This window comes from Sus scrofa, chromosome 1 (assembly GCF_054392235.1).
Source record: "Sus scrofa isolate SSC_HxYL_T2T_F1_AM1 chromosome 1, Sscrofa_HxYL_maternal_Yorkshire_Landrace_v2.0, whole genome shotgun sequence".
Classification (NCBI taxonomy): domain Eukaryota; kingdom Metazoa; phylum Chordata; class Mammalia; order Artiodactyla; family Suidae; genus Sus; species Sus scrofa.
The window spans coordinates 154,793,503-154,814,826 of record NC_139383.1 but is presented as its reverse complement, the minus strand read 5'-3'; the positions used below and the strand labels follow the sequence as shown (position 1 = coordinate 154,814,826).

The window sequence follows — 21,324 nt, the reverse complement described above, 5'->3', positions numbered from 1 at the left end:
AACTCGAAAGGAGGACGCGTCACCTAGGGGTCCTTCAGGGAATGCAAAACAGTTTGGAGGGAGTTAATTGAGCTGACCAACGGCGATTTTCGGTTCCCCGCGCCCCCGCTCAAGGCCGGTAAAAGTTCTCAGGCTGCCGTTTGCTCTGATCACGGATCGGTCCGGAACCTGAGCGTGGCGGAACCTTTGCCTCCGAGCTGCAGTTGCGTGGGGCGTGTCTTCGTGGCCTGGTTTCCGGTCGGCGTTCTTCTTTCTCATGCGGCGCTGTGGGTGGTGTGGCAGTCGGCCATGGCCCCGCGCGTCTGGCGTCGGCAGACCCTGGAGCGGTGCTTGAGAGAGGTTGGTAAAGCCACTGACCAGCCGGAGCGCTTCCTCACGTAAGTACTCCGAGCCTGGGCTCTGTGTGCGTCTCGGGACTCGCGTGGGTTCCGGCTGCAGGCCCCCGGCAAGTTCCGGAGTAGGGAGAAGGTAAAGGGAAAGGGAGATCTCTTACCCTCACATTTCAGATTGTTTGCGCTCCTCTGGCCCGTCGATGCTTTTTAGATTGTTAAAAGCTGTATTGTGCGGCCCTCCCGGTCTTGTGATGTTTTGAAGTAGACACAGACACGCACGCACTAGGTAGGTTACTGTTTTCACCCATGTGCTCTCAAAGCACCCGGTGCTTAACTTACTCATCATCGGACTTGTCGCGTATCTCTCCATCCCCACGACTGAGCTTCTTGAGAATTAGGATTGTCTTCTGTCTCCCTTCCCAGCACGAGCACTTTGTATTTTGTTCAAAGACTATGAGAAGACGTAAGAAATTATGGCTTTCAAGTTTATATTTCAAACCCGACCTCTCCCTTGAGCTCCAGAGTCACAGCAACTACAGCCATTGACTCTCAGCATCTCGTATTTAATATGCCCGAAATGAACTGCTCATCCTGTGTGCTCCCTGTACTCTGTCCTGCCTGAGAGCCTTTCCCCGTGCTCACCGTCTGCCTTCCCTACCACGGTAATGGCACCTCTGTCTTTACAGTCCTTCAGACACATAACTAAGCTAGTTCCTGGATGTCTTTTTTTTTCTTCTTCTCACTTCTACGTCTAGTTCATTAGCAAATCATAGCAGTTCCATCTCCCAGTGATACTCTGAATTTGACGGTTTCTCACCGTATCCACAGCTCTAATCCCAGCACAAGAGTTCGTATGTGCCTCAGCAGATTAAGGATCCAGTGTTGTCACTGCTGTGACACTGGCACAGGTTCAGCCCCTGGCTTGAGAACTTCACATTTCATGGGTGCAGCCAAAAAAAAAAAAAAAAAAAAGATTCCAGCACAGTTTTGCATCCTTCACCTGGATACCTGGATGGCTGCATCAACCTCCTAGTCACCCTGCTTGCATTCCTTTCCTCCACAGACCATCTTTCCAAAGCATAAATTAAATCACTTTGCTTATAAACCTCTGATAGTTTCTTTTCACTTTTTTATTTTCTAGAGCTGTACCCACAGCATATGGAAGTTCCCAGGCAAGGGGTGGAATTGAAGTTATAGCCACTGGACTACTCCAGAGCCACGCCAGATCCAAGCTGAGTCTTCGAACAATAGCACAGCTCACAGCAAGGCTGGATCCTCAACCCACTGGTCGAGGCCAGGGATCAAACCCGTGTCCTCATGGTTGCTAGTCGGATTTTTTTCCACTGAGCCACAACGGGAACTCCTCTTCATACTTTTAAAATGACAAACTCTTACCTCTGACGCCTGCGTGATTTGCCTCCCACCAGCCTCTCTAACCTAACCTTCTGCCTGCTTCACCACACTCTAGCCAGGCTGGCTTTTCTGTTCCTCACACTTACCGAGTTCATTTCTGTGTTAGGAAATTTGTTCTTGCTATTTCTTCTGCTTGGAATACATGTTTCCAGATCGTTGTAAGAATCTCTTCTTATACATCTCAGGTGTCACATCGTCAGAGACGTATTCTCCGACCATTCTTGCCAGAGCAAGTGTTGATTGTTAGCCAACTGGAGCGGTCTGTTATATAGCAGAGTTGAGAATTTAAGGCTGAGATTCGCTGTGTATCTCTAGGCAAATAGATCTGTAATGGTTTCCCTGCCAAAAATCCAAATAGCAGATTGACATATACTTAGTTGATATCTTCTGTGTACTAATGTGGGCAAGATAATACACTGTTGGGACCAGAATCTATATTTAAAATTGACATTTCCTTCTAGCATTTTGCAGCAAGCTGGATGGACCTAGAGAATATTATGCTTAATGAAATCAGAGAAAGAAAAATACTGTATGTTGTTACTTACATGTGGAATCTAAAAAATAATACAAATGAATGTATATAGCAGGACAGAAACAGACTCATAGATAGAGAAAACAAAATAGTGGTTACCAGAGGGGAGGGGAGAGGAGCAAGTTAGGGGTAAGGGATTAAGAGATACGAACTATGTATAAAATAGATAAGCAACAAGACATATTGTACAGCACAGGGAACTATAGCCATTATCTTTTAATGGAGCATAACCATTAAAAATACTGAATCGGGAGTTCCCGTCGTGGTTAACAAATCCGACTAGGAACCATGAGGTTGAGGGTTTGATCCCCGCCCTTGCTCAATGGGTTAATGATCTGGCATTGCCGTGAGCTGTAGAGTAGGTTGCAGACGCGGCTCGGATCCCGAGTTGCTGTGGCTCTGGCGTAGGCTGGCAGCTACAGCTCCGATTAGACCCCTAGCCTGGGAACCTCCATATGCCATGGGAGTGGCCCGAGAAATGGCAAAAAGACAAAAAAAAAATACTGAATCACTGTGCTGTACACCTGAAACTAATATAGTGCTATAAACCAACTATACTTTAAGTTTTTGGAAAATAGGACTTTGTACAAGAGTTGGGCTTTTTTTCCTTTTAATTCTGAGTGCTGTGAAGTTATTATGTATAATTTTAAATCTGAATTTAACTCCTCCCTGCTGCCTTAATAGAATTCAAGATGAACTGGCATCGAACTTTACTTCTTTGACAAAAGTACTTTATGACTTTAATAAAGTACTAGAGAAGGACAGGAAACATGGAAGTCCTTTACAAAGACTGATGATACATAATTTTGATGATGAGCAGATTTGGCAACAACTGGAATTGCAAAATGAACCAATTCTGCAGTACCTCCAGAATGCAGTTAGTGAAACCATTAAAGATGAAGACATCACTCTTCTCCCAGAAAATGAAGAGCAGGAGTGTGAAGAGGATGCCTTGGAGATGGAGGCTGGTGGCCAGGAGGACCTAGAAAAAGAGTTGTCAGAGGTGGAGGAGGAGGAAGTGTCAGACTTAAGTGGTGATGATCTTGAAGGGGATGAGAGATCAAAAAACTCAAGCAAATTGGATCTGAGGAAAAGCCCAGATTTCAGCGATGAGGATTCTGATCTTGACTTTGATATTGGCAAATTGGAACAGCAGAGCAAGGTGCAAAACAGAGTGCCTAGGAAACCCACAGAAAAATCTGTAGTAGATGATAAATTCTTCAAACTATCTGAAATGGAGACCTTCTTAGAAAACATAGAAAAAGAAGAGGAACAACAAAAAGATGATGAGGAGGAGGATATTGATTTTTTTGAAGATGTTGATTCTGATGAAGGTGAAGGAGGACTGTTTAGAAGTCAAAATCTTAAGGTAAACTTTTGGGAGAGGACAGAAAGGGTATTTTTTGCCTCCTCAAATTAGATGGTGTTCTGTTTCTCAAGAAGAGGTTTAAAAATACTTCGAAACTCACCAGGACATAAGTGAAATATTTAAATCAAATCATTGAAAAAAAATTGGAGAAAGTAAACCAAAGCCATCATTTATCACAAAATGTCTGTTTGTTTGTTTTCCTTTTATGGCCATAGCTTCGGCATATGGAAGTTCCTGGGCAGGAGTTAAATCAGAGCTATGACAACACCAGATCCAAGCTGCATCTGTGGCCTGCGCAGCAGCTGGAGGCAGCACTGGATCCTTAACCCACTGAGCAAGGTCAGAGATGGAACCCTCATCCTCACAGAGACAATATTGGGTCCTTAACCCATTGAGCCACAACGGGAACTCCACAGAACACTTGTTTTGTAGCTTTGGAACCATAGTCACATATGTTAGTTTCAGAATTGTGCCCTCAAACATCTATTTTCACCAAGCACTGAAAGTAAGGGTGAAAGGATGGCATTTGTATTCTTTATTTAGGTAGGGATATTTAGGAAATAATTGTTAAAGGTTTAGAGATGAGAATATTGTGCTCTGTCTTATCAGTTTTAAATGAATTTATTAATTTGTACTTCTGTTCACTTATTTTTTTTTTTTTTTTTGTCTTTTTGTCTTTAGTTGTTGTTGTTCTTGTTGTTGCTATTTCTTGGGCCGCTCTCGCGGCATATGGAGGTTCCCAGGCTAGGGGTCGAATCGGAGCTGTAGCCACCGGCCTACGCCAGAGGCACAGCAACGCAGGATCCGAGCCGCGTCTGCAACCTACACCACAGCTCACGGCAACGCCGGATCGTTAACCCACTGAGCAAGGGCAGGGACCGAACCTGCAACCTCATGGTTCCTAGTCGGATTCGTTAACCACTGCGCCACGACGGGAACTCCTTCTGTTCACTTATAATCTGACAGTTCTTAGGGTTTTATGGTAGTGTGATTAGTTGCCGATTTCCCCTGTACAATATACGTACAGAGTTATGCATGATTTACTGTATTTTTCTGTCCCTAATTAAAAGTTTTAAAAGTAATTTTGTTTTAGTCAGGTAAAAGTTCCAGAAACCTGAAATACAAAGATTTCTTTGATCCAGTTGAAAGTGATGAAGACATAGCAAGCATTCATGATGATGAACTGGCTTCACATGAAGAGGAAGAAATTGCTGAGGAAGGAGAACAAAGCATTTCTGAGATGTGAGTATTTTGAATCCTTTACACTATAAGCTGAAGCTGCCATATCATGTATGTGTACTCAGAGTTGTCAGATATGTTTGTGCTAAGGTGGATTTTCTAAGGTGAAATAGTAGATTCTCTAAGATCAGATAGGCTCTGGATAGCCAGAAGAAAGTCTTTGAATTAGGGACCATGAGAGATGGCAGTAGCAGTCAGACAGACCTTTATTACAAGGAGCTCTAATTTGGTTTTTTGGTGTGCCAGTAAAAATAGCCTATTTTTACTTTTGTAAGATAAGTTTGTGTTATAGATTGATGAAGAATTTGTCTTCTCAGTGTTAGACACTTTATTTCACCTGAATAATTCCTTCTGTTCCTTAATAAGCGAATAACTTTAAAAGTTCTAAATATTTAATTTCTTTGAGTCTGCAAAGTTTGTTTCTTTTTGTTTTTCTAATGGAAAGTGGTGTTTCCTTTCATAAGTGTTTTGTTCTTACAGGGAGGAAGATAATGACCTGGAGGAAAGCAGAGACAGTAAACAACATAAAGAAACCTTGAAAAGAGTGACTTTTGCTCTGCCAGATGATGAGGAACCTGAAGATACAGATGTCTTAAATATACAGAAAGACTCTGATGAAGTTAAATCCTCTTTTGAAAAAAGACAGGAAAAGGTAGTAATTAGGAATGTTTTATGTGCTTAACGTGACTGTGGAACTCACAGACTACTAACTCATCTACTCAGTTTTGTTTTTTTGTGGATTTGTTATTTGGAACACTTAATTATCCTTAGAAAACAAAAAACCTGCAAATCTTGCTGCTGGTCTCTGTAGTATACTGTATAGAGGTAACCATGTGGAAAGCAGCTAACAACAAAAATCAGTGCTGCGTTTCCCGGTCTGTGGCTCTCAATCTGGGGCCCATGTCTAAAACTTGTTTCTTTTGTCTGTCCCTGATGTTTTCATACCTGAGGCAAGTTTTTCTTAACTAGCTGTCCTGTAAACCTCTCCTGGTAACTATCACCGGCTCCTAAGGATACTCCATGTATCTGTAAGGTGCTCTGTAGGTGGCTTCTGTGAGTGCCACATAGCCTGAAATTTCATTCATACCATCTCAAACACATTTTCCAAAGTTGATTAAGATCATTTCCTTGTGACATAATTTCAGACAGATGAAATATTATTTGAAAATAATAGTCTGACTCCAGTCATTTGGCTTTATCATTTAACTATTTTAAAATTGCATCACACAGTTAAAATGACAATAGGCAAATAATCAAAGATATCAAAAGAATTACTTGGAGAGTTCCTGTTATGGCTCAGCAGTAATGAACCCAACTAGTATCCATGAGGATGCAGGGTTCGATCCCTGTCCTTGCTCAGTGGGTTAAAGGTGCACCATTGCTGTGAGCTGTGGTGTAGGTCACAGATGTGGCTCAGATCTGGTTTTGCTGTGGCTGTAGTGTAGGCTGGAGCTGCAGCTCAGATTCAACCCCTAGCCTGGGAACTTCCATATGCCATTAGTGCAGCCCTGAAAAAAAAGACAATTACTTTAAAAAGTAATGCTCTTTAAAAAGAGAAACTGAGTTAAAGCCATGATTGTCAGGATTATTTCCAGAAAGGAAAGTCTTAAAAAGAAAATAAGAAATTTGTCCTTGGGCTAGTGTCCTTTCCTCCCCCTCCCCCTGTCAAGAAAAGAAAGAAAAGCAGGTTTAGTTTTACTGGGGAATTATATCAAACCTTCAAGAAGCAGATAATTTAATGCTGTTTGATCAATTCCTGCATAAAAAGAGTAAAGATTCCAAACTTTTTTCTTGTGAGGCTATTATAACATGAATACCCAAACCTGACATAGGTAGCATTAAAACACACACAGTCTCATGTCCGAATAGTGATGAATGAATGAAAGAATTATGCCACCACAACCAAGAGGGCCTCGTCCTCTTGATTCAGGATTAGGAAAGTGATATAATTTTAATACTTTCACTTTTTTGCCTTTCCTTTTTGGCATTATCTGCAGCACTCGGAAGTTCCTGGTCCAGAGATTGAATCCAAGCCACAGCAGTGACAACACCCAAGTCCTTAATTACTAGGCCACCAGGGAACCCACTTTAATATTTGTTACAGTAGGTTAAGGAGAAAAGCCATATGGTCACTTCCATATATGGCAAAAGAAACATTTGATAAAATTCAATATTCCTAATTTTTTTTCACTTCTAGAGAAATACAAACACATCTCGCCAAAAGGTGCCATCATGTTTAATTGTAAAATTCTAGAAACATCCTTTTAAAATCAAGAATAAGACTTAACCGCTCTTACTATTACCACTGTTACTTAACATTCTTTTAGAAGTGTTATTTAGCCAGGGCAACTACAAAAGAAAAATAAGAGGTTAAAAACTAAAATGAAAGCATTAATATTTGCAGAAAATGACAGAAAAACCAAGCAGATGAACCGAAAAGCTATCAGGGAAAATGAGAATTCAGTAAGATAGCTGGCATTTTATACACTATGAAGTCATTATATATGGGTGCTGCCTTTTTAGAAGTTAACAGATAATTTGGATTGAGGGTGTGGAATCAGGAACGTCAGGCTTCATCAAATACTAATGTTTAATAAAAAAATTACGGGAGTTCCCGCCGTGGCTCAGTGGTTAACGTATCCAACTAGGAACCATGAAGTTCCAGGTTTGATCCCTAGCCTCGCTCAGTGGGTTAAGGTTCTGGTGTTGCCTTGAGCTGTGGTGAAAGCCGCCGATGTGGCTCAGATCTGGCATTCCTGTGACTGGTGTAGGATGGCAGCTGCAGCTCCAATGAGACTCCTAGCCTGGGAACTGCAATATGCCGCATGTGCAGCTGTAGAAAAGATAAAAAGACAAAAAAAAAAAAAAATTTACTTAGTGTTGGGCTGCTCTAATAATTAAAATATATAGCGGCTTGTGAGTAAATAGATTGACTGGAACAAAGCCCAGAAATGTGCTGCCGGAAAAATTGAGTAAATTATGGCATTTCAAATCCATCAATAAAAAGAGGTTGTCCACAGCTCCTCACCCCACCTCCAGGGATAGGAAGAGGAAGTAAGTCACTGCGAATGTCACTAAAATATGGCAAGGACAAAATAGAACTGAATTTAGCAACAATGTGTAGCTTGCTCTCCCACTATTAAAAGTATTAGTTGCTTTTACTCAGCTATAAGCCTAGTTTTGTGTCTAAATGTGCAATATTTCTTTTTGTCTCTTAGATGAATGAAAAGATTGCATCTTTAGAAAAAGAATTGTTGGAAAAGAAACCATGGCAGCTTCTAGGGGAGGTGACTGCACAGAAGCGCCCTGAAAACAGCCTCTTGGAAGAGACACTGCACTTTGACCACGCTGTGCGCATGGGTATGTACCAGCTGGCTCCAGCTTCCATGACTTTTCTGTAGTTTTCAGAACTTTGGAGCAATATTTCTCTTCCTTTAAAACCTTGTAAACATATAGAAAAGTTAAAAAAAATAGTACATAGGACATATGTATTCCATTCAACTGAATTCACCAAGTTCTGTTTGTTTTGTCTTTTTAGGGCTGCACCCACGGCATAGGGAGGTTCCCAGGCTATAGGTCGAATTGGAGCTGTAGCCATTGGCCACAGCCACAGCAACACCAGATCCTAGCCAAGTCTGTGACCCACACCACAGCTCATGGCAATGCTGGATCCTTAACCCACTGAGCAAGGCCAGGGATCAAACCTGTGTCCTCATGGATACTAGTCAGATTCATTTCCGCTAAGCCATGACAGGAACTCCGGATTCACCAGTTATTAATGTTTTGCCATATTTGCTTCCTCCACATTTTTGTATGCGTGAGCACTCTTTCCCAAGTCATTTGAAAGTAAGTTGCCAATATCATGGTGGTTTAGTCCTAAGTACCTTTACTTTTTTCTAAGGACCAGGACATTCTCCCGTATAGTCACAATACCATTAATCCACCTGAGTATTAAATACACTAATGATACCTAATCCATAATCAGTTTTCTGCTGGTGATCTGTTTATAGTGCCTGCTGTCATTGTCCAGTGTTTAAATTGTGAACTCCATCCAGAAGCCCTGATCATATCATTGAATTCTTTCTTGTACCTCGTTAAGGCAGAATGAATTTCCATTTCATTTAGTTCTAGAGAATGGAAAAGAGGGGACAAGTCCTCAGGTGCATAGGTTAAAAATATAGCACTACCGTATATACTTCGTGTATAGTTTTGTGGTTCTCAAACTGGAAGGAGCATCAGAAAGGCTACTTAAAACACACATAGGTGTCCCTTTTCCCCCACTTTCTGGCCCCCAGGAATTCGTATTTCTAACAAGTTCCCAGGTAGTGGGGCAGCTGCTGGTTCAAGTACCACCCCACCCTTAGAACCTCTAGTTTGTTTATATCAATATAATGACTCTGTTGAATTTCCTCTAGCACCAGTGATCACAGAGGAGACCACTCTTCAACTAGAAGATATCATTAAGCAGAGGATAAAAGATCAGGTCAGTAAGAATGAAATTTAACTTAATTCAAAATTCACTGAACTTTTTTTTTGGGGGGGGGGGGGCACATCACCTGCATATGGAGTTCCCAAGTTAGGGGTTGAATTGGAGCTACAGCAAGTATAGTTGATTTGCAATGTTATATTAATTTCCCCTGGCTTAGTTCTTTTACAGGTATATATTCTTTTTCATGTTCTTCTCCATTATGGTTTATCACAAGATAGTGAATATTGTTCCCTGTGCTATCCAGTAGGTCCTTCTTGTTTATCCATCCTATGTATAATGGTTTGCCTCTGCTGATCCCAGACTCCTAATCTTTCCCCTCCCTCCTTCCTAACTACAAGTCTGTTCTCTATATCTGAGTCTGATTTTGTTTTGTAGATATGTTGATTTGTACCATGTTTTAGATTCCATATACAAATAATATCATATGGTATTTGTCTTTCACTTTCTGACTTTGCTTAGTATGATAATCTCTAGGTCCATCTGTGTTGCTACATGGCATTCTTTCTTTTTTTAATGGCTAAGTAATATTCTATTGCATATATGTACCACATCTTTATCCATTCTGTCAGTGAACATTTAGGTTATTTCTATATCTTGGCTGTTGTGAATAGTGCTGCTATGAACATAGGGTGCATGTATCTTTTCAAATTATAGTTTTGTCTGGGTATATGACTAGGAGTGGGATTCCTGGATCATAAGGAAACTATTTTTAGTGTTTTGAGGAACCTCCATACTATTTTCCCTAGTGGCTGCATCAATTTACTTTCCCACCAACAGTGTGAGGGAGTTCCTTCCTTCCACACCCTCTCCAGCATTTGTTATTTGTAGACTTTTTAACGATGGCCATTCTGACTGGTGTGAAGTAGTAAACTCATTGTAGTTTTGATATACATTTCTCTAATAATTAGCAATTATGAGCATATTTTCATGTACCTTAGTGGCTTTCCTCATGTCTTCTTTGGAGAAATGTCTATTTAGGTCTTCTCCCCATTTTTGGATTGAGTTGTTTTTTTGTTCTTCGTTGTATGAGCTTTTTGTATATTTTGGAAATTAAGTCCTTGTTGGTTGCATTATTCACAAATATTTTCTTCTATTACATATGGTTTCCTTTGCTGTGCAAAATCTTAATAAGTTTGGTTAGGTCCCATTTGTTTCTTTTTGCTTTTATTAATATTGCTTTGGGAGACTGACCTAAGAAACATTGGGTATGATATATGTCAGAGAATGTTTTGCCTATGTTCTCTTTTAGGAGTTTTATGATGCCATTCTTATATTTAAGTCTTTAAGCTGTTTTGAGTTTATTTTTGTGTATGGCGTGAGAGTGTATTTTAACTTCATTGATTTCCTTGCTGCTGTCCAGCTTTCCCATTATCACTTGCTGAAGAGACTGTCTTTTCCCCATTTGTATTCTTGCCTCCTTTCTTGATTACTTGTCCCTAGATGTGTGGGTTTATTTCTGAGCTTTTTATTCTGTTCCATTGATATGTGTCTGTTTTTGTGCCAATACCACGCTGGGGTTTTTTTGTTTGTTTGTTTGTTTGTTTGATTTTTAGGGCCACACTTGTGGCATATGATGGTTCCCAGGCTAAGGCTCCAATCAGAGTTGTAGCCTCCAGCCTGCTCCATAACCATAGCAACTTGGGATCCAAACCATAGCTGTGACCTACACCACAGCTCATAGCAACACCGGATCCTTAACCCACTGAGCGAAGTCAGGGATTGAACCCGCAACCATAAGGTTGCTAGTTGGGTTCACTAACCACTCAACCACGATGGGAACTCCCCATGCTGGATTTTTAAATTTGTTTTTAGCCATGCTTTTTTGATTACTGTAGCTTTGTAGTGTTGTCTGAAGTCTGAGGGTTGTGCCTTCTGCTTTGTTCTTTTTCCTTGGGATTGCTTTGGCAATTCTGTATCTTTTGTGGTTCCATATAAATTTTAGGATTATTAGTTCTAGTTCTGTGAAAAATGTCGTGGATAATTTGATAGAGATCACATTAAATCTGTAGATTGCTTTGGGTAGTATGGCCATTTTAACAATATTCTAATCCAAGAGGATGGGATAGCTTTCCATTTCTTTGAGTAATCTTCAGTTTCCTTTATTAATGTTTTATAGTTCTCAGTATATAAGTCTTTCACCTCCTTGGTAAGGTTTATCCTTAAGTATTTTATTTTCTTTAGGCAATTTTAAAAAGGATTGTTTGTTTATATTCTCTGGTATTTCATTGTTAGTGTAAAGAAATGTAACCAACTTCTCTATGTTAATCTTGTATCCTGCTACCTTGCTGAATTCGTTTATCAGCTCTAGTGGTTTTTCTGTGGTATCTTTAGGATTTTCTAAATATAGTATCATGTCATCTGCATTTAATGACCATTTTACCTCTTTGCTACCAATTTCTTTTTCTCATCTGATTGCTGTAGCTAGGACTTCCAATACTATGTTGAAAAGAAGTGGTGAGAGTGGGCATCGCATCCTTGTCTTGTTCCAGATTTTACTTGCTGATTTTTCGAGTGGTGAGGGTGGTGACTGATGGCTGACGTGCACAGTCATACTCAGAACTCTTGGTCTGGGCACAGAATGTGATGTGACAAATGAAGGGTATACTTTTCAAGTCTTTAAAACCTAGCAACGAGTTTTTGTTTAAGAATTGATCTTATTTTGTAAACTTAGAGTAAACCTTCACCAAAAGTTAGCTTCATAACATGTGTATGTTTGCTTAAAATAGGGTTTGAAGGATGGCTACTATATGCAGAAAATCTTTAAATTTCAAATGAAGCAAACTTAATTGTGGAATTAAAGTTGGTAATCAGGAGAAAAGCATATTTAAAACAAAAAAGAGAGTTCCCATCGTGGCTCAGCAATAATGAACCCAACTAGTATCCGTAAGGACATGGCTACATGGGTTCCATCCCTGGCCTTGCTTGGTGGTTAAGGATCTGGTGTTGCCGTGAGCTGTAATATAGGTCGCAGACCCAGCTCGGATCCTGCGTTGCTGTGGCTGTGGCAAAGAACGATGGCTTACAGCTTTGATTCAACCCCTAGCCTGGGAACTTCCATATGCTGTGGGTGCGACCCTAAAAAGACAAAAATAAAGTAAGCTAAAACAAAAAAGGATAGTCTGGAGTTCCCGTCGTGGCGCAGTGGTTAACAAATCCAACTAGGAACCATGAGGTTGCGGGTTCGATCCCTGCCCTTGCTCAGTGGGTTAACGATCCGGCGTTGCTCTGAGCTGTGCTGTAGGTCGCAAATGCGGCTCAGATCCTGTGTTGCTGTGGCTCTGGTGTAGGCCGGTGGCTACAGCTCCGATGCAACCCCTAGCCTGGGAACCTCCATATGCCGTGAGAGTGGCCCAAGAAATGGCAAAAAAAAAAGACAAAAATAAATAAATAAATAAAATAAAATAAAATATTAAAAAAAAAAAAGGATAGTCTTTGCTTTGCATAGTAGTTATTGTGACTTGACTAAGTCATTTCAAATATTGAAAATTTCTTCCCCTTCACTACAAGTTTCTTACTCTGGAAAGATAATAAATGTTCCAGAGGAAGAGTCTTAAGTGAGCCTAGAAAGAAATTACAGGTTTTGTTTAGTAATTTATAGTCCGTGTGCCTTTCATATTTCAGGCTTGGGATGATGTCGTACGTAAAGAAAAACCTAAGGAGGATGCATATGAATATAAAAAGCGTTTAACACTAGACCATGAGAAGAGTAAATTGAGCCTTGCTGAAATTTATGAACAGGAATATATCAAACTCAACCAGGTAAGGAAGGCCCTGCGGCAAAGCCATTGCCATTAAAGGAGGAGAAATAGAGAACCATCTCTGTGGGTCATACCTGTGGGTCAAAATGTATGAAATACAGAAACCTTTACCTTTGGGGTCACCTTGTGTAAGTATGAGACAGTGTTCTAAGAATAGATGGGCTATAGTGTGAATGTGAGGGGAGTTTGTTTTGCAAACACTAATTGGTCACCTGATACTTTCACAACTAATTTTTAACTTTCCGCTGATTGTTACAGTCATGCTGTAATTTAAAAATCAATTTCTCATTCATACTTTAAAGGTTATTGATATATTTCATAAGATTATTTATGAATTCCTTCAAATATTTACATCTCATGAGTTTGGGGGCTTTATTTTCTTTTTTTTTCCTTTTTGTGATAGGCAAGAAATAGAGTTATTAAGACACTTGTGAGAGAGGCAGACAAGCAAGGAGGCTCTGTTCCCAGGTTTTATTTTCTTTTTATTTAGATTCTTAAAAAAGTGTCTCTGGTTAAATAGGACAGTCGTATTTCTAAAAATATTTATATTCCCAGTGTAATAATTATTTCTTCACAGTTGATGTGTGTTGGGAATGTGGTTAATATGTGCTTCTGGAATGGGGTGGCATTTTTTGTTTGTTTTTTAGGGCCGCCCCTGTGGCATATGGAAGTTCCCAGGCTAGGGGTCGAATTGGAGCAGTAGCTGCTGGCCACAGCCACAGCCATAGCCACACAGGATCTGAGCCATGTCTTCGAACTACACCACAGTTCATGGCAATGCCAGATCCCTGACCCACTCAATGAGGCCAGGAATCAAACCCACATCTTCATGGATTCTAGTCGGATTCGTTTCTGCTGTGCCACAATGGGAACTCCTGAAGTGGCATTTTTATTCTGCAAAAGCATTTAAGATTCCTACCAGATTTTGTCAATTAAGGCCATTTAAGCAGCAGCACACAGGGTCCTGATGCCAAATTGAGGAACTGTAAAGATTCTTTCTGACTGCCTCACTACCCTAGTGGTAGTTGAAGGGAGATGTGTGCAGCCTCAGTCAATGCTTATTGAAAATCTGGCTATTTTGAGGAGATTCAGTAAATATACAAAGTATTTGATAACTATAAGAGGTACAAATTATGTAGCTGTAGCAGCTCTTTAAATGTTAGTTTTCTGTGTTGGAAGTAACAGCTGGTTCACATGTTTCTGAGTATGGTTATAATTTAGGCTGATTCTAGACTCTAACTTCATTAAGAGAGTCTGGCAATGATGTAGTATTTCCTGAAGTTTGGTATCTACTAGAGGGGGAATAAACAAGTGATGGTAAACAGCACGTGAATGAACCTTTACACCTAGTTGTATGTGTGTAATGTGTGTCAAGAAGATCCTGGATATCAAATATATGATTTCACAGATACTACCTAGGATGAGGTGAAAGGACAAGTTTGAGGTTTAAAATGTGTGTTAAGTTTAAATGGTACAAAGCCAGTAGCATATGCTTGGATGTGGCTGGAAAGGGCACTGACTACAGATACTGGAAAGCAGGCCTGGGTACATCTCTGGCATTAGGGCTGCTAAGGTGAAGAGCAGTTGCTTCCCAGCTGTGGGTAGTGGTGGTGGTGGTTTTCCATGAGCTAAGAAAAAAGCAAACAAAAAGTTGTGGCCTCTTAGAGTGGCACTTTGGGCATGGGGAAAGAGAGGTGTGAAATTTGCCTTAACTGCTGTCAGTCTTCAGTGTGATTTAATCAGAAAAATCTTTAACAGATTGCATCTACATATGAATAAAAGCGAAAAGAATATTCCTTCAATCCAACTGGATATTTGGGTAATTTTACAGAATCTTCGCTGACTCCTTGGTTTTGTTTTTGGTTTTTTGTTTTTAATTGAGCTGAGATTCACGTAACAAGGTAATTGTTTTAAAGAGAACCCATTCAGGGGCTCTCATGGTGTCCAAACATTTTCACCACCCCACAATAAAGCCCCTACCTGCTAAATAATTACACCTCACACACCCGCACCCACCCCTGCGCCCCTGTTCCTCAGTCTCACGCCTGACAGCCACCAATCTGCATTCAGTCTCTGTGGTTTTACTTTAGGTGTTTCAGGTAAATGGAATCATAGAACATGTGACTTTTTGTGTCTGTCTTCTTTCATTTAGCTTAATGTTTCATGATTATGATGTGTCAGAACCTTATTTAAACCTTATTCTTAAATCTGAATAACGTTCTGTCGTATGTGTGCCACTGTGTACCAGTCACCAGTTGATGAGCATTTAGGCCGTTTTTACCTTTTGTGAAGCTGTGGACATACAGGTACTCGTATTTGAGTACCTGCTTTAATTCTCATGGGCACGTACCTAAAGTAGAATTGCTAGGCCATATGGCAATTCCCTGTTTAACTTTTGGAGGAGCTGCCAGACTCATGACCTCTGGGACTGCATCGTTTGACATTCCTACCAATAATGCATAAGCATTCCAGTTCTTTCATATCCTTACCAGTGCTGGTTATTATTTTTTTAATAGCCATCCTAGTGGGAGTAGTTTAGTTCTTGACAGAAGTAAATATCAAGGGAATTAAGTTGTAAGTTCTAAACGTTAGTGGTAATGGTTGCAACAGCTTCTGAAATGCACATTGTGTTTCCTCTTTGGTGGGTGCTAGCACTGTCCTTGTATTGATAACTTTGATCTTGCCTTAGAACTCTCTGATGCTGAGAAACTTGGGATACCCACACTGGCCAGGTGCGTTTTATCCTACGATGCGTATTAGGTTCTCTAGTCTGATGATGTTGAATTTATTTCCTAAGCAAAAAACAGCAGAAGAAGAAAATCCAGAGCATGTAGAAATTCAGAAAATGATGGATTCCCTGTTCTTAAAATTGGATGCCCTTTCAAACTTCCACTTCATCCCTAAACCGGTAAGTGTGTTAACATTTCAGGGAGTAGACAGAGCAGATGTGATTATAATTCCTCTTTGAGCTTTTGTGAGACTAGCTCTTCATTGTGTTTCAAGATACAAACCTGTAGGAATTTCCCATAAATTACAAGCAGGGCCTCCCAAGAGAAAGGCTTACATCTGGTCCCATGACAGAAGTTCTGGCTCCATCCTGATCCAGCCTGATCTCTGGAGGGATCAGATCAACCTTAGCCACCAGTTTCCTTGTTTCCCAGCCTTTGTCCTTGTTCAGTCTTTGGTTGCATTTTTATTTTGTGATGGGCCTGGAACCTGTGTGGTGCCACACCCATCTGGTGTTTGTGGAGTGCCTGCTGCCTTTCATATTATGTCCCTTGTATACATGAACTCTTAATCCTCAGGACACCGAGGCCCACGCCCTCTCCACTGCACAGAGACCCCTAGCTGGCCCAGACCCAACCTCTCCAGTGCTCTCCCCTCTCCCTCCTCAACGCCAGCCAGACTGGCTCACCGTTCACCTGCTCCTCAGCTTCTTCCCTCCCACCACCTTTTGTGAACCCATAGAACATGCTTTTGGTACTTGCTCACCTACTACTCCTTGGGGTCAGCTGTCTTGTCTGGAAAGAGGGTATCAAGCAGCAAAGACTGGTCCAGGAGTCAGAAACCCGAGTCTATCCCCTCACTAGCTTTGTGATTTAGGCAAATCGCTTCACATTCCATCTATAACAGAAGGGTCCTTTTTTGGTTTTTCGGTGGCCAGGTGGCTTCCTGTGCCAGTATTTGGTCTTCTCAGACAGTAAGCTTTTAATAAGCTTGCCTTTTTGTTTGTTTTTAATCAGGGTATAGTTACATGTTCATAAGTGTTTCGTGGCAGGACCCATCTTGTGTAAAGGAAGCAGGTGAGGAGAGGAGAGGAATGTCTCAACTCTCCTTGGCCGGCCGGCCTCACTGGAAGAGTCTCACCCATGTGAAGAGCACAATCCCTTCACTGGCCTCCTCCTATGACCTTCAGCTGGCAGCGTGCCTCCTCCTCACCCCTCCTGCCGGTTCTTCCTTAGGCCCCAAAGGCTCTTTCCTACCCAGGGTCTCAGGTTGAACCCCTCCCCCCCAGATCTGTCCTTGTTCTCCCCTTCTCCCTGAAAGCACTGAGGCACAGGTGCAGTTGTCAGGGGATTGTTTTGTTTTTGTTTTTGTTTTGTTTGCTCACTTTTTAGGGCTGCGCTTGGGGCATATGTAGGTTCCCAGTCTAGGGGTCCAATCAGAGCTTTAGCTGCTGCTGCTTTAGAGAAGGCTCGGATCGCAGCAACTTGGGATCCGAGCCATGTCTGCAACCTACACCAGAGCTCATGGCAATGCCAGATTCTTAACCCACTGAGCAAGGCCAGGGATCAAACCTGCTTCCTCATGGATACTAGTGGGGTTCGTTACTGCTGAGCCACAGCAGGAACTCCAGTGTTTGTTAATTGTTCTCCTTGTCCAAGTCCCATGACTGTGTCTTGTTCATGGCTGTGTCCTCACATGGAGCCTGCTGTGGGGAGGTATTCAGGCATTCATTGGGATCTTGGTAATTAAATAAGGAGTGAATGTATGTGTGTCTACATGCCACAGTTGAAAGGCTTTTCTTACTTTCTTCCTTGTCAGAAATGTCGTTTCTGGTATAGCTTCCTCTTGATCCTTTTTTCATATTTAGCTTGGCATTTCACAGGCCATCTCCATGTTAACCAGTCATCATTTTCCAGTATTTGGGGGACTGTCTCCATGTTCTCCATATTTTTCTTTAAACTTTACAGTGGGACATAGTGTTCCTAATAAATGATTGAGCAGTGGTTCAGAGGAAGAGATGACTTCTTTGCCACTCTGCCATTTTTCTCTTATTTAGAATCTGGGATCCTGTCATGTTTATGGCTTGTTTTTGTTTTCTATGAAATTTCCTGGGGCGCATGTCTGCCTAGTGAACTGGCACGTGGGCAGGACTGTGGTAGGGAAAGTGAGCACGTGAGGCGGGCAGTGCTCGCCTTGTGGCAGAGCCCTTTCTCCTGGGGCTCAGTCTCTTGTCCACTTGGGACACCTGGCCTTTCCCAGTTCAACCTTTATTGCACTAGCCCCGGTGCCCCTCACAGAAATGAGCAGAATTACTGTACAGATCACTGATCATCATGGTCCTTTTAATTAGTCAACGGTATGAAACCCACTGTAATTTCTGAATTTCATGGGTTCTTTCCACCCCCCAAAAAAACAACAAACAAGTGGTCCTTCAGTTAGTATGCCATTCCTTCCTCCTTTTCATAATTTGTAGATTTCATTTATGTCAGTACTGTGTTATTTTCTGAAACAGCTCAGTATTATTTCATAATAATTTATAGAAATTATAAAATTTATAAAAATCTGTTTTTAGTTGCAGGAGCACGCTTGCTCCAATAAGCACCTTTTCTTGCATCTTTTCTCATGTATTTCTTGTAATTAGCTTTTTTTCCATAGCCAAAGGCAAGGTAGCATTTACAGAAGCCAGTAGATTCTATTAAACAGTGGCTTAAATTGTTTGAGAATATACACATACACAGCAGATGGAAATAATTTAGTAAGCGACGAAAGATCTTGTGTTGGAATATGGCAGAAGTGTCATGCAGAAGTATAGAAGTAAGTGTTCTTGGTATAGTGTTGAGACAGAGAAAACCCTGAAATACTTAGGTCTCATGACCTTCCTTAGGCAGCCTGTGTCAGCCACCAGCACTACCTCCATTCAGGTTAGCTCAGGACTTGCACTGTCAAGGCTGATCACATTTTATATAATCTCCCTGAAGTATACTTTAAATTAAAAGGTTCACAATTTAAATATTTTATGTGAGGACCACTTCAGACTTCTAACTGGATGTTCTGTCTCTTTTCTAGCCTGTTCCAGAGATTAAAGTTGTGTCGAATCTGCCAGCCATCACCATGGAGGAGGTGGCCCCAGTGAGTGTCAGCGACGCAGCCCTCCTGGCCCCAGAGGAAGTCAAGGTGAGGAGCCAGTGTTGAAACGTTAAACATCTGTTTATAAGTTGGTTATTTATAGTCAGAACTCCATTTAACATTGTTTTCTTTGAGCTTGTAGTTTTTATTCTAACAAATCTCAGCAGTTTCTGAGTATAACTAAATTAATAGTATTATATAATATTCAAATACAAGTCTTGTATAATCAGGTATTATGAGATACAGGTATGAGATGAAGATATGAGAATTATTATAAAAGCTAATCTTGTTATAACTGAATTTGAATATTAGACATTTTAGGCTCGTTAGCTAGTAGGTTTAAGACAAATTGCGTATATTTAGCAATCCTTTAATATCAATATTTCCCCACCTTTTATCCATATAATACTTATCAGTAATGGAAGCATGATGTAGAGTGTTTGAGTCTTGGAAGAAGTTGGGGGTACCACATGCAGGGGGTCTTTGCCTTGTGAGCATGGAGCTCATGCCTTACACAGTAATTAATGGTGGTTTCCACCAGGGCCTGGCAGGGTAGCCCTCTTTTTTGGTCCTCATTTTGCTCTACCCACCCCCACCCCTTCGGAGCTTCTGCCACCTCTGCTGGGCTAGTCTGGCAACATAGGAGAAAAGAGGAAATGGATCCTCCCCACTGGCTAGATTTCCTGCTATCAGCCCAGTGGCTGTCAGCAGCAGCTCAGAGCTAGGCTGCCTCAGGCATGTCCCTGGAGCGTGGGCTGGGGTCTCCATGTTGTGAGGGGCAGGTTTCTCTAGGAGGGGCAGCCTGGCACCCCTGCTCTCCAGGCTGACTTTGAGAAGGAGTCTGGGGACTCTACCGTCACTGTAAGAGTCTGTTCTGCCACAAAACATTGCTGGTCTTAAAAGAGCTGAGTAGCCAGAGCCACTGGTGGGATTGTTCTGTGCCCTCACACTTGGCCATATAGGTGTACAGCCCGGTGGCCACATTCCATGGAATTGCTTCTCTCCTAATTTCCTGAGTTGTCAGGTTAGATTAACATGTATGTGGATGATTATTTTTTAATAGGAGAAAAATAAAGCTGGAGATATAAAAACAGCTGCTGAGAAAACAGCTACAGACAAGAAGCGAGAAAGGAGGAAAAAGAAACATCAAAAGCATATGAAAATAAAGGAGAAAGAAAAGCGGAGAAGACTACTTGAGAAGAGCAATCCAGATCAAGCAGGGAAATACACCAAAGCAGTAGCTTCGGAGAAGTTAAAACAGCTGACCAAAACAGGCAAAGCTTCTCTGTTAAAGGTAAGGATGGGAAGGAAAGCTGCTTCAGGGGCTGAAGGGGAGCAGATGACAAGCTTTAGGTGACCTGGGCGGCTGGAGTGACTGAGCCAGCTGCTGCCACCCACCTGCAGAGGAAAGTGGAGAGGCCACTGGGGACTGGTTGGGTCACAGCCTAAACTCTCTTCACTGTCACCAGAGTCCTGGCAGCAGATTTTCTTTCCTTCCCTTCCCCCAAAAATTTTAAGAACACTGTAACAGCATAAAATATATATGTAATAACCTCTGCACTCACCTAGATTAATTCTTCATAATTTTGTCTACTTCTTTGTCATATTTGTACTTTTATACACTGTTGTAATCATTTGCCTTTTTTTCCACCTATAAGCACATCTTATAGCATGGACTTGTATTGTTTTTAATTGCAGGATGAAGGTAAAGACAAAGCCTTAAAATCATCTCAAGCATTCTTTTCTAAATTACAAGATCAAGTAAAAATGCAAATCAATGATGCAAAGAAAACAGAAAAGAAAAAGAAGAAAAAACAGGATATTTCGGTTCATAAATTAAAGCTGTAATATATTTTGATTATATTTTGAATATAATGTAAATAATTAATGTGTAAGCTTATGTTCTGTCATTGTTCTGTTTTGTAATAAAATTTTTGAGAACTTTTCTTTGCATAGGTGGCAGGTATTTGAGGATAGCTTGGTGGGTGTAATGAGACAGACCCCTAGCATCTTGGGAAGGCCTGTTTCTGGGTGTGTAGCAGGACCCCCTCCCCACTGTGCTAGCTCCAGGCCCAGCTACTGGGGTGGGGGACTGTCACAGCTGACCTTCTACAGCAGAGGTCCCCATTTTCCTTCAAGAGGGTTTGATTTCCTCCTCCCACTGCCTTGTCATCCTTTCACAGAACTGTGGGATTTCTGCCAGGGTGGGAGTGGGGGTTGTGCCCTTTGGGAAGTGACCTCACCTCATGAGGGTCCTGTCCCTTTACAAAAGTTTGGGGGAGGGGTGCAATGACGTAGGAGGGGGTAGGCAAGTTGGAAAGGCAGGCTGGCTGGCCGGG

At 41.4% G+C, this 21,324-nt stretch overlaps 1 protein-coding gene across 1 annotated transcript; it reads left to right on the top strand.

The window, feature by feature from the left end:
* The first annotated feature begins 256 nt into the window (after window positions 1-256).
* MPHOSPH10 (M-phase phosphoprotein 10) lies at window positions 257-20,930 on the top strand. The gene is made up of 11 exons (XM_021098803.2): window positions 257-377; window positions 2,962-3,646; window positions 4,740-4,888; window positions 5,366-5,537; window positions 8,104-8,245; window positions 9,301-9,368; window positions 12,996-13,133; window positions 15,930-16,040; window positions 18,926-19,033; window positions 20,049-20,279; window positions 20,684-20,930. The coding sequence occupies exons 1-11, from the start codon at window positions 289-291 to the stop codon at window positions 20,831-20,833; spliced, it is 2,043 nt and encodes a 680-aa protein (XP_020954462.1). The 5' UTR covers window positions 257-288; the 3' UTR covers window positions 20,834-20,930.
* The last annotated feature ends 394 nt before the right edge of the window (window positions 20,931-21,324 follow it).